The sequence below is a fragment of the Coenobita brevimanus genome, chromosome 117, assembly GCF_032717465.1.
Source record: "Coenobita brevimanus isolate Jiangsu-jjx chromosome 117, ASM3271746v2, whole genome shotgun sequence".
NCBI classification, from domain to species: domain Eukaryota; kingdom Metazoa; phylum Arthropoda; class Malacostraca; order Decapoda; family Coenobitidae; genus Coenobita; species Coenobita brevimanus.
Window position 1 is genome coordinate 8,000,346 of NC_137070.1, and position 13,140 is coordinate 8,013,485.

Genomic DNA, 13,140 nt, shown 5'->3' on the forward strand with positions numbered 1-13,140 from the left:
AGGAAATAAACCCTGAAACATACAACGCATTAACTTACAATATCAACGATGAGAATCGCTCCTTCCACAAATGGTTCCCTAGTAGTCTAAAAACCATATTAAACAACCAAGACCCTATACCAATTTACTAAACTCAACCCAAACGATAAGTGTCGCACTAACGAATACAAAAACCCCACCTATTTTCGACATAACCCAATTACGACATAAACCCAAACAACTCAACCAAACCCTCAAAAGCTAGCTCGCTAGCGCAATTCACACATACAAAACATATGAACACGCACCCACGCACACGCCCACATCCACGCGCACATGCGTACGCGCACGCACGCGCACACAAACATACACAGCCATAACCACTACATATACTTACCAAACTAACACAATATACAAAACAAAGCACTTACCTAACTCAACAAACAAAATTAAAGCAGTTATCTAACAAATACTATAAACAAAACAAAGCATGGTGGCCAGCCCACCAACTGTCTACTCCCTCTTCCTTCCTCTTTCTTACTATCCCTTCCCCTATTCTCTCTTCTTTCCCCACCTTCCTTAAAAAAAAAAAAAAAAAAAAAAAAAAAAAAAAAAAAATCCCCCATGTCGACTCAGTCTCTCGCTCGCTCCCGCACCGTGCACATAGTAGTAGTAATACCGTCTGACTCGTCAGCGACGCCATGCCACCCAAGACCTCCGGAAAGGCTGCTAAGAAGGCTGGCAAGGCCCAGAAGGCCATTGCCAAGGGAGACAAGAAGAAGAAGCGTAGGAGGAAGGAGAGCTACAGCATCTACATCTACAAAGTGCTCAAGCAGGTCCACCCTGACACCGGCGTTTCCTCCAAGGCGATGTCTATCATGAACTCTTTCGTGAATGACATCTTCGAGCGCATTGCTGCAGAGGCCTCACGCCTGGCACACTACAACAAGCGTTCAACCATCACCAGCCGGGAGATCCAGACGGCCGTCAGGCTGCTCCTCCCTGGCGAGCTGGCCAAGCACGCCGTGTCTGAAGGCACCAAGGCTGTCACCAAGTACACCTCCTCAAAGTAGAGAGGTTACACTCTTGGCCATTTCAACATTTCCGGCTCCAATCGGAGCCACAAGATTTTCGATAAAAAGGGGAAAGACAGACTTACAAATTATCCTCTCAGGAACTCTGGTTTACCGACCTTTTTCTTCTCTCTCTCTCTCTCTCTCTCTCTCTCTTTCTTTCTTTTATCCCTTCATGTCTTTCTTTCTTTCTTTCTTCCTTTTTTCCCTTCATGTCTTTCTTTCTTTCTTTTCCGCAACGGTGGTTTGGGATGGGCACAATCGAAATGTTTTCAACTAGGGTTGGGGGTTAAAACAATAGAGTCAAAACAAAAGAGTAAACATGGGCGTGCGCGCCTTCTTCATCTGGAGAACCAACAACAACAACGCACCGTCGCCCCAAGAAGTGACGGCACAGTTTCAGATTGCTTCGGTCACGCTCCACTCCCATACGTTCTATGAAAACAGTGAATATAAGGTAAACATTCAATGCCTTCATCACGTCATGCCAAATAACGTATTTATTATATCGTGAAAATAAGGATGTAAGATGAATAACAGGAGGCAGTGATATATTAGATGGTAACACTTAGTTATCTTTCCCGATTTGAATGAATGTGAAATGTATTAACTTCGCGCGCGGTGGCCAGTACGCCTATAACTCCCGGTCACTGTGTGTGTGTGTGTGTGTGTGTGTGTGTGTGTGTGTGTTTTTAATAAACTCTAATCTCCTGCTCAACAGAAAATGCTTAGTTGGAAGTTTTGAACTCAATGATTTGTTTATGAACCTCTCCATTTTATTACTCTTGCGAATCGATTATCCACTGAGGATATCAGACACTGACAGAAGGTAGCATTCTCCAAGGAGCTCCGACTCTAATGTACGGTATTTTTTTTTTTTTTTTTTTTTTTTTTTTTTTTTTTTTCCCCCACCGATAGCCCTCTGTCTTATATGAAATAATCCGGAGATTTTTCTTCATGGGAAACTGGCCAAAGGCAGTGTAATAACTGCATGTCCTTGAGTGAATGTTATCTCCTTTCGTGCGTGTTGATCGAAACATTTAAAATAGCTTACTGGCTTACGCCTCCTTCCCTCTTTCTGTCGTCGTCCATGGAGACATTGGAAACGGACCTAAATGACTTGAAATTATTCCCTAGTATTGTCAGGGAAAATTATTTTATAACTAATAATTAATCATTCCCCATGTTCATTAAAGCTCCCTTTTGTTCAGTCTTACGCTACCCAAAAATCACTGCCTGTTACCATGCTAGATTTGAACTCCACAACATAATTATTCCCGACTCTCCCTGAGCGACAATTGTGAAATATCAATTAGTTCCGTTTACGAATTCCTATTATCGTAACTAACCAACTGCTTCCTACAATAATTTGGAAATATACAGATAACTGGACATGGATTTTTTTTTTTTTTTTTTTACATATTAGGTTTCACCTCGTTCAGATATAAGGAAGAGTATGGACACTATCGCTGACCGAAAACTTCTGGATACTCCGCCGGCACTTCTTAGGCCGACCGTACCAACCAAACTCACTCAACAGGCGTACAGTAAATACGGGCATGACATCGTATCATGCATATTCATGTCAGTCTACAATCTGTACGTACATACACCAACACATGTGCACAAATACATTTATACTGTATACGCAGTGACCTACACATGTACGTACACACTGTCATGCTCACATACACACAAGCCCTCATACGTCCATACACACAGACATACATGCTCACAGAGACACACACATACGTACAGTATAAACATACAACCTACATACATACATACATACACACGCTCAACTGCAGGTAAAAATCGATGGGTTCAGGTTCGTTCTCTCTCTCTCTCTCTCTCTCTCTCTCTCTCTCTCTCTCAGTATATTAACTGAAGGATTTACCGTGCGTTCGTGGCCACTGTCAAACCTTCATAACGGGTACAGAGACTCTCCTAATATGCAGCGGGAATGCCTTTCTCCTTGTTCAAACCTGTGTACGTTTATGAGGGCGTGACTGAATCGATCAGGAAGTCAACGAAACAGGCAAATAACGACAACAAAAACTGCGACGTTAACAACAGATCAACAAAAGAAATAAACGAATAGGCAAGTTGCCCCTCCTCCCCCCCAAACAAAAGGAAATGAATGAAAAAAGGATGAATGAATGAATGCATGTATGTAACTATATAAGTACAGTTCATTCGTCCGTTTGTGTGTGTGTGTGTGTGTGTGTGTGTGTCCTCATACGTCCATACACACAGACATACATGCTCACAGAGACACACACATACGTACAGTATAAACATACAACCTACATACATACATACACACGCTCAACTGCAGGTAAAAATCGATGGGTTCAGGTTCACTTTCTCTCTCTCTCTCTCTCTCTCTCTCTCTCTCTCTCTCAGTATATTAACTGAAGGATTTACCGTGCGTTCTTGGCCACTGTCAAACCTTCATAACGGGTACAGAGACTCTCCTAATATGCAGCGGGAATGCCTTTCTCCTTGTTCAAACCTGTGTACGTTTATGAGGGCGTGACTGAATCGATCAGGAAGTCAACGAAACAGGCAAATAACGACAACAAAAACTGCGACGTTAACAACAGATCAACAAAAGAAATAAACGAATAGGCAAGTTGCCCCTCCTCCCCCCCCAAAAAAAAGGAAATGAATGATTGAAAAAAGGATGAATGAATGAATGCATGAATGTATCTATATAAGTACAGTTCATTCGTCCGTTTGTGTGTGTGTGTGTGTGTGTGTGTGTGTGTGTCCTCATACGTCCGTACACACAGACATACATGCTCACAAAGACACACAAATACATAGGTACAGTAGAAACATACATACACGAGCACAACTGCAGCAGGCGAAAATCGATGGGTTCAGGTTAACCTTTTTTTTTTTTTTTTTTTTTTTTTTTTTTTTTTTCCCCCAGCATAGTAACTGAAGGATTCACCGTGCGTTCATGACGGATATAGAGAGCATCTAATATGCAGCGGGAATGACTTTCTCGTTGTGCGAACCTGTGTACCTTTATGAGGGCGTGAGTGAATCAATGAGTAAGTAAAAGAAACAGGCAAATAACGAAAACAAAAACTGCGACGTGACCAACAGATCAATAAAAGAAACAAACGAATAGGCAAGTATTTCCCCCCCCCCTTCAAAAAAAAAAAAAAAAGTAAATGATTTAAAAAAAAAAAAAAAATTGAATGAATGCATGTAGGTAAGTAATGGAGTTCATTTGTCTGTGTGTGTGTGTGTGTGTGTGTGTGTGAGCATGCTTCGCTGCGGAAAAGCAAGAGCTGATATATGGAAACCTAAACTGAGGGTCTGTCATCATCTCTCTTTGAAAAAGGGTTTTGGCCCTGAAAAGGGCCGAGATTTCTTTCGATCGAGGTGAGGGGTCTCTCGCCTTAGGCGCGCTCGCCACGGATGCGGCGGGCCAGCTGGATGTCCTTAGGCATGATTGTTACACGCTTGGCGTGGATGGCACACAGGTTGGTGTCCTCAAAGAGACCGACCAAATAGGCCTCAGACGCCTCCTGCAGAGCCATGACGGCAGAGGACTGGAAGCGCAGGTCAGTCTTGAAGTCCTGGGCAATCTCACGGACGAGACGCTGGAATGGCAGCTTCCTTATAAGCAGCTCAGTGCTCTTCTGGTAGCGACGGATCTCACGCAGGGCCACAGTGCCAGGCCTGTAACGATGGGGTTTCTTGACGCCGCCGGTGGCAGGGGCGGACTTGCGAGCGGCCTTGGTGGCCAGCTGCTTGCGAGGGGCCTTGCCCCCAGTGGACTTACGTGCAGTCTGCTTGGTACGAGCCATGGCTGAGCGTGACTGAGGGAGCGAGAAGAGCGAGAGTGTTGGCGCACCGCGCCTGGCAGCGGCCTTTTATGTTGCCTGTCTCAGGACTGGCGGCGTGTGAGTGGTCGGGGTGTGATGTACATGGCGGTGATTTACTGTTCATGCTTTTTCGATGCAATTCCTGGTTTGCTTGCAAAATTTGGCATGCCCTGTGGCGTGACCTGGCTACGACACCTCTCTAGGATTGGCCTCCTGGGAGCTGGGGTGAGGCCTAGGCCTGAAATCAAGGTTAGATGGATAAGGTTCGTACTTGCACGACCGAGACTGGGTTATATAAGGGTGGTTGGCGAGCGGGGTCGTCATCACTGTTGGTGCTGGGAGCGGAGCGGACACTCACCACTACTACTACTACTACTACTACTACTACTGGGTCTGAGCAGCAGCTGTAGACACCATGACTGGTCGAGGCAAAGGCGGCAAGGGTCTGGGCAAGGGAGGCGCCAAGCGACACCGCAAGGTGCTTCGTGACAACATCCAGGGCATCACCAAGCCTGCCATCCGTCGTCTGGCTCGTCGTGGTGGCGTGAAGCGTATCTCGGGCCTGATCTACGAGGAGACCCGCGGTGTTCTCAAGGTGTTCCTCGAGAACGTGATTCGCGATGCTGTCACCTACACTGAGCACGCCAAGCGCAAGACCGTGACCGCGATGGACGTGGTGTACGCCCTGAAGCGACAAGGGCGCACCCTTTACGGCTTCGGCGGTTAAGAGGGTGCGTGCCTAACTGCATGGCACTATTCCACCTGGCCACGGCAAAGCACACAACAACAACAACCCCCGGACCTCTTTTAGAGGTCCACACCTAATTTCTGTGAAAGAGAATGAATGAAGGCATAGTAGTCTAGGTAAATGCAGACGTTGAGCTGGTTAGCTAGCACCAAATTTTTTTTTTTTTTTATAATGTAACGGAAATGAAGACATGTAATGCAACCCAACCAACTCTTTACCACACCTAACATAACCTACCTGAACCATACCAAACCTCCCTCTCTCTCTCTCTCTCTCTCTCTCTGGCAGTTATAAAAAAAAGGGGGGGGGGTTAGGCAACTGTCAATTTGGCTTCTACATCTTCTAATTTTTATGGACGTATGCATACATACACATACATTATCACTTATCGTGCTGGGCCATTGCTTTCTCTGTCCCTCTCATCTAACCCCTCCCCCCCCCCCTATTTCAGGAAAGCTTTCTCCATACCTATCAGGGCAATTTCCATCCTGTTGCGAGAGCATCTCCTCTGCTGTGCTCCGGGAGTCGCCTCCATAAATCGTGAAGGCAAATCCCACTATTCCAAGGTATTTCTGCCTTCATATGCACGAGCAGCAAACTTGAAGGATGCACCTAGAGAATAGAAGACACAGTCAGTCACGTCAGTGAGGCACCACCCACACAGTGCATGATATGAATGCCTAAGTGTTAGACAGACAGAATGTCTGCATATGAACAAGTTATCCCTTGAATTTGTCGCTGTCACGGCCGTTTTCTCTAAGTGCCAAAACCCACCAATCACCCATCGTACAAGCATTGCATCAACCGCCATACAACCACTGAGGTCTGAAATCAAATTTAAATGGATCCGGTTGGTACTTGCACGACCGCTAGTGCATTATATAGAAGAGGTGGTCGACAAGGTGGCTGACACTCGCCTCCCAACAGCTTCACTAAGCAGGCCTACACCGGAGCTCGCAGTTCGATGGCTGCTGCTGCTGATGATGATGATGATGATGATTATTATTATTATTAATCTTGATGATGATGATGATGATGAATGAATGAATGGATGGATGGATGAATAGATAGATGATGATGGTTTTTTTTTTTTTTTTTTTATAGGAACTAGTTGTTGTAATACTACTCCTAATGACGAGAGAAATGAATGAATAGTATTTTCTTAATTATTCCTCTTATCTGGGGGTGTTAAATCCACCATGGTCGTCACCACAGGGATAATATAATATTATATATATATATATATATATATATATATATATATATATATATATATATATATATATATATATATATATATATATATATATCTTATATCTATATATATACTGTGGAATACATCACCATATCCTCTGTCACTGAACGACTTTGTCCATTCCTTCGATGGTGGGAGAACAGCCATCATCACCACCTATGTCTTCATTCATCCACCAGGCCAGGCAGTTATTTAGGAGGCATAATTATACAGTACAGTATTATGTAGGTGCAGTTGGGAACGGGACAAGACGCTATGTAGTAGTGGGAATATTATTATTATTATTATTATTATTATTATTATTAATCGACCTTCACTGATGTCAGTAGCTTCTTACATGCAACCGAACGTAAATATATAGCCACAGACACATGCCAGCATTCAACACATACCACATTCTACGCACATACATACAGACAGACAGACACATACATTACAGTCTACCAACACATTCATCCATACACAAAGATGATGATGATGATGATGATGTTGAGCAAAGTCTATTCTCTCTCAAGAAACGAATGTGGCTCCTAAAGGAGCCGATGGAGGTGAAGAAGAAGAAGGATTTCTTGGAAGTGTTTACTTCTTCTCCGTCTTCTTGGGGAGCAACACAGCCTGGATGTTAGGCAGGACACCTCCCTGGGCGATGGTGACGCCAGAGAGGAGCTTGTTGAGCTCCTCGTCATTGCGGATAGCCAACTGCAGGTGACGGGGAATGATACGAGTCTTCTTGTTGTCACGGGCTGCGTTGCCAGCCAGCTCAAGCACTTCAGCTGCTAGGTACTCCATGACTGCAGCCAAGTAGACGGGGGCACCAGCACCCACACGCTCGGCGTAATTGCCTTTACGAAGGAGACGGTGGATCCTGCCGACGGGGAACTGGAGCCCAGCCCTGCTAGATCGGGACTTGGACTTTCCCTTCACCTTGCCTCCCTTGCCACGTCCGGACATGGTAGTAGTAGTAGTATCGTCTTCTTCGTCGTCGCTGGAGGAGTAGGAAGACCTTCAGGAGAAGACTAATGCGTCACCCGCCTTTTGTTTTGTTTTGTTTTGTTAGATATTCGTCCCAGTTTCCTGGGACACGGGCAAACAGAGAGCCCGTCACAGGTGCGCACTACTTGCGCGAACTTGCTTTATCGAGGTGGAGGGTAATTCCTTACCGTAGTAAGTAAAATTTTAAGTGGAGCATGGGCAACAATGCCAGCAGCGTACCTAAAGATATCACCAGTTCGGGCTAGGGCCGAGTCGAGCTCAGACCTGAGCCTGGTGGTGGCTGGGCAGTCCAGAAGATAATGCAAAAGGGGCTCCTCACAGCTGGCCAAGCAATGTTCACACGGGTCTGGCTCCATACCCCTAATTTGCTTGTAGCAAAGAAACCCAAGACGCAATCTTCGAAGTCGGACTACAATAAAATTAGGTAGTCCTGGGGGGAGCGACAGAAGGGAATACAACGTGGCAGTAGCATACCATTTTGCAGAGCAAGAGCCCTCCGTGACCCAGAGCTGATGGTCCTCTAGGGATAGTCTTCCGATGGTGGCAGTGAGAGTGCGGATGAGGTGCGAGGGACTAGGGCGTAATGGGAATGTGATGTCTGGGAGATCACAAGCTGAGCGCGCCGCGTCATCAGCACGCTCGTTGCCACTAATTCCCACATGTCCCGGAAGCCAGTGAAGGTTAATTATTGTGCCCCTATGGACAAGGAGTGACGCAAATGTATGAATCGCTGTGAGGAGAAAGACGTTGTCATGCAGCGAGAAGGATCGTAATCTCTGAATGGAGGAAAGAGAGTCTGTGTGGATTATGACTCGATTGCGACAATGGTGGTGAGCATGGCGCAAAGCACCCAGGATAGCAGCAAGTTCCGCCTGGAAAGCGGAGATACCTGAAGAGAGTCGCCAAGCTTCCACTATTTGCCCAGAGACAAAGGCCGCTCCAGCTGCGCCATTAGGGGAAACAGAGCCATCAGTGTAGTAGATGGCTGAGTCAGGTGAGGCCAGAGCTGCCACCCTACTGAGACCCTCCTGGCGAAGGAGTGCTGGAATCAAGGAGCGGGGTTTAGCCTCCGATGGACCAAAAATATTAAAAAGGGGAGGATCCCATGGCGGTGGATCAACGTATCCAGGAAAGGGAGAGTCGGGATCTTGACAGAGGCTCGCAGCAGCTCCCAAACCATGGATGGCAGCGGCTGTGGTGCGGGCCCAGTCACGCTGAGGGGCCGGCTCTGGTGGGCGGCAGAGAAGGCGTTTTAGAAGGGCAGAGACAGGCAGGTGAGGCAGGCACTGTATTAGCTTCAGAGTGATAATTGCCGCTCGTAAAACAATGCGATGGGCCAGAGATGGAAGGCCACCCTCCATACGCAGATTTGCAAGTCGGGTCCAGCGTGGAGCACCCAGCATAATGCGGAGGGCATCATTCTGGATGACCTCCAGAGATCTAGCGACTGGCGGAGCGAGTCCCGTCAAGCAGATGGCGCTGTAATCGATTAAGGATCGGACTGCGTGTATGTAAAAGTCCGTAGGACGGAATATGAAGCCCCCAAACTCCGCTTGGATAGATAGCGGAGAGCCGCCATGCGAGTGGACGCACGCTCCCTCAGATACCGTACGTGGCAGGAGAAGGTGAGACCCGCGTCAAGCCAGACCCCCAAGTACCGATGGGCAGTGACGATGGAGAGCTGATGGCCACCGAGTAGCAGTGGAAAGTCAGGGGGGCGGAGTCCAAAAGGCAGGCACTTGGTCTTCAAGAAGTTAATTTTAAGGCCTAACTCGGCACACTTGGCATGGAGCCGAGAAAGGGCCAAGTCTGCCTGTCGGAAACAATCCCTTCTTGTAAATACGAGGGCAAGATCGTCTGCATAACAGAGGAGGGTGACGCCAGGCCCATAGTCGAGAGTTAAGAGCCCCTCCATAAGGATATTAAAGAGGAGAGGGGGCTTAATACGCTCCCCTGTGGCGTGCCATTTAGATGTTTGCAACAGTGTGTGAGGTGCCCCTGGAATCTGACCCCTGCGGATCGATCAGTAAAGAAGTCCCTGATCCGGGCTAAAAGCCTGCCTCCCACACCCCTGTCTGCAAGGGCAGCCAGAATAACTGTAGGGCTGGCTAGTTCAAACGCCTTTTCAAGGTCGAGGAAGACGGCCATCCCCCTTCCCCCTCTCAGTTCCCCAAGGAAAGACGCGAGGCAGTGAGTGGCACTCCTACCATGGTGATACGCGAAAATCCTTGGGTGCAGTGGTCCCAGCCGCCAAGCGAGACGAGCCCGCACAATCCTCTCAGCCGTTTTTGCAATACAGCTAAGGAGGGAGATGGGGCGCAAGGCGGTAGGATCAAGAGGCTTAGGAATCGCGTGAATAACAGCCGTCTTCCACGACCCTGGCAGACGCCCCTCAGACCACGAGAGGTTGAGCAGAGCAAGAAGCCGCTCTTTACCACAATCTCCCGCATGCGACAGGATGGAATAAGTCAGCCCATCAAGGCCTGGAGCAGTGTCCGCTCTATGCCGCAAAGCTGCCAGCAGCTCCCCACTAGTGATGGGGCAATCAGCTGGATCAGGACGGTCACAGGCCGCCTGAATAGCCTCAACACGAGAGGCGGACAGCTGCTCCTGCATGGCCAAGATGGACCGCGGGAGATTGCAGGAGGCAGAGCGGTCTGCAAAGTGCTGAGCCAGGCGGCTGGCCTCTGCGACAGGATCAGGGTGTGAAGGTGGACGGGAGGGACGTGGATCGGAGATGGACCTGATTCTCCTCCACATCTCACGGAGTGTGGAGTGAGAATCAAGGGTACGACACCACCTAATCCACGCCTCCTCCCTAAGGCGGCGCTTCTCCGCGAGGACATGGCGAGACACGGCAGACAAGCACCGGCGGCACGGCGAAGTGCGGCGCCGCCGGTACTGTCTGCGAGCTGCATTCAGCCTCCGATTCAACTCCCTGACCCTATCACAATAGAACCAGCCATCCCGGTAGCACCTCGCAAAGCGCTGCTGCAACGGGATAGCAAGAGATGCTGCATGCCTAAAAGCATCAGCAACTTGCTCTGCTCGATCCTCGAGGTTTGACGCAGGGGCAGATGAGAAGGCAAGAGTGAGAGCCCTGTCAAAGGCCGCCCAGTCCGCCCTGCTCATATCCCACCTTTGAGGAGGCGACCCGGGTGGAGGAAGGGGAGCCAAAGGTAGATCGACCACAACAGCATAGTGATCACTCATGAGGTGGGGATGGAGTGACCACGTTGCCGAGCCTGCGAGAGGGGTGGAAACAAAGGTGAGGTCTAGTCGACCTCCCCTAATATGAGTAGCCTCATTGATATCATTCAGCAAGGAGACACCTCCCATCTCCTCCATAACCACAGAGATGTGCCGACCAGCCTCGTTGGTCTTGAGAGGCGAGGAAAACATATCGTGGTGGGCATTGAAGTCGCCTCCAATGAACACAGGCCCACTGGTAGCTTGGGAGAACAAGTCCCCCAACTCCAGAGAGGCATCTCGGCCACGATATACATTGAACACAGTGAGGGGTGACCCCGCCAATTGTATGATCACGCCCTGGACCTCAACACCAATCCCACAGTAGGGAGGCTCACAGACTGCAGAACCAATGTGGTCCCTAACCAGAACGGCACAACCCTGAGCTACACCACGTTCACGGGGGAGGAGATAGGAGGTGTATCCCGCCAAATGAAACCGGGAGCTCTCAGTCAACAAGGTTTCCTGCAGGAGAATAATGTGTGGTTGATCCCTGTTGGCCACCTCTTGCAGGAGGGGAAGCTTACTTATTGCTCCTGCGCAGTTCCACTGTAGGACCCTGAGGTAGGTACCGTCCCGGTGTCCGGAGACAGACGGAGGCGAACCTCCTCTGACTCCCGACCCACTGGAGTCAATGGAGGTACCAAGGGGGCCAATGGAAGGTGAGGAGATCCGGCCACTGGGGTGCGGGGTGGCCGAGCCTTGGTCTTGGCTACCTTCGAAGAAGCCCCTTTGTGGGACGACCTGGGCTTCCTCGATGAGCGAGGCCGCTTGGCTGAGGCAGGAGGAGCAGCAAGCTGTCTTTTTGCCTTGACTGCCTGATTCAGCGTACGGTCCACTACAGCCACTATAGGATCCGTGTTCAGCTGGACCCCCAGAGTCTGAGCCACGGTTTCTGCTATGGCCAGAGCCAGTTGTGTCCCCAGGGTGCGCAGCTCGTCCAGTGTGAAGAGTGGGGCAGCTTGAGTTGGATGTGCCTGCGGAGGAGGGGTTTGGGATTCTGGCGCGAGCACTGGATCCTCTTGGGAAGGAGGGGGCGGCAGGGGTGATAGGTCCACTGAGGCCATGGGTCTGTGAACTTCCGCCACTGTCTCGACAGTCTGTGCGGGAGTTGGCAGGGGAGGAAAAGCAGTCGTGTCTAAGACAGGAGGAGACTGTGCCTGGGGGCGGCGTTGTTGACCCCAAACAAAAGTTCCTGGGGGAGCCGGCGTTGATACCAAGGACTGCTGTTCCTGCACCCAAGAGACCTGCCTTTCTCTGCCCTGGTTCACCCTCTTCACCCTCGCTGGGCAACTGGGATGCCAGGCGTGGTGTGCTCCTGCACAGTTGGGACAGCGGGAGGTGACCGGCTCCTTTGCTCGGAATTTCACCAGGCACTGCTCCGTGTCGTGGGAGCCGCTGCAGATCCCGCACACTACAGGCCTGTTGCAGCTGGCACGATGGTGTCCGAACCTCTGGCAGCGGTAGCACCTCAGTGGCTCTGGAGTGTACGGGCGCAGCCAGTACACTCCCCAGTTCCCAAGGTCGAGAGAGGGGACGAGGGGGCCGCGGAGGGTGACACACACCTGTAGGGTTTCCTCCCGCGTCCGCTGGTGCTGGCACCTGGTAGCCTCCTCTACCAAGTCGTGCCTTCGGAGGATGTCCAATGGGAAACGACGAGGGTATCCCATCACTACAGCCTTCGTCACCTGTCCACCCCGTGTCAGCTCTGTCACCTTCACCGTTGCCGCCTCGTCCCCCGCTACAGCCTTGAGCTGCTGGTAAGCCTCTTCCGTGGAAGGAATGAGGACACAACTTTCGTCCCTGCCAAAACGATTCCTCACTACAAGACCCGGCAGCTGGCTCTCCAGGGCCGCCACTGCATCGTAGCTGGTTTCGTAGCCCGATTGTAGTGGAACCCTGAAAGCTGGGAAGGAGGAGCGGGGTGGAGGAGGGGCTGCCACAGACACTGAAGGGCGAGGTGGAGGAGGAGGTTGCTTCAGAGCAGGCCGAGAAAAA

The 13,140-nt window shown here is 49.8% G+C and overlaps 3 protein-coding genes across 3 annotated transcripts; 2 read left to right on the top strand and 1 right to left on the bottom strand.

The window, feature by feature from the left end:
• The first annotated feature begins 680 nt into the window (after positions 1–680).
• Positions 681–1,052, top strand: LOC145418896 (histone H2B). The gene has a single exon (XM_080287155.1). It carries the CDS (start codon positions 681–683, stop codon positions 1,050–1,052), a length of 372 nt encoding a protein of 123 aa, XP_080143281.1.
• A 3,416-nt stretch (positions 1,053–4,468) lies between these two features.
• Positions 4,469–4,879, bottom strand: LOC145389488 (histone H3). Its single transcript, XM_080264781.1, has one exon. It carries the CDS (start codon positions 4,877–4,879, stop codon positions 4,469–4,471), a length of 411 nt encoding a protein of 136 aa, XP_080120907.1.
• A 433-nt stretch (positions 4,880–5,312) lies between these two features.
• LOC145419006 (histone H4) lies at positions 5,313–5,624 on the top strand. The gene has a single exon (XM_080287256.1). It carries the CDS (start codon positions 5,313–5,315, stop codon positions 5,622–5,624), a length of 312 nt encoding a protein of 103 aa, XP_080143382.1.
• The last annotated feature ends 7,516 nt before the right edge of the window (positions 5,625–13,140 follow it).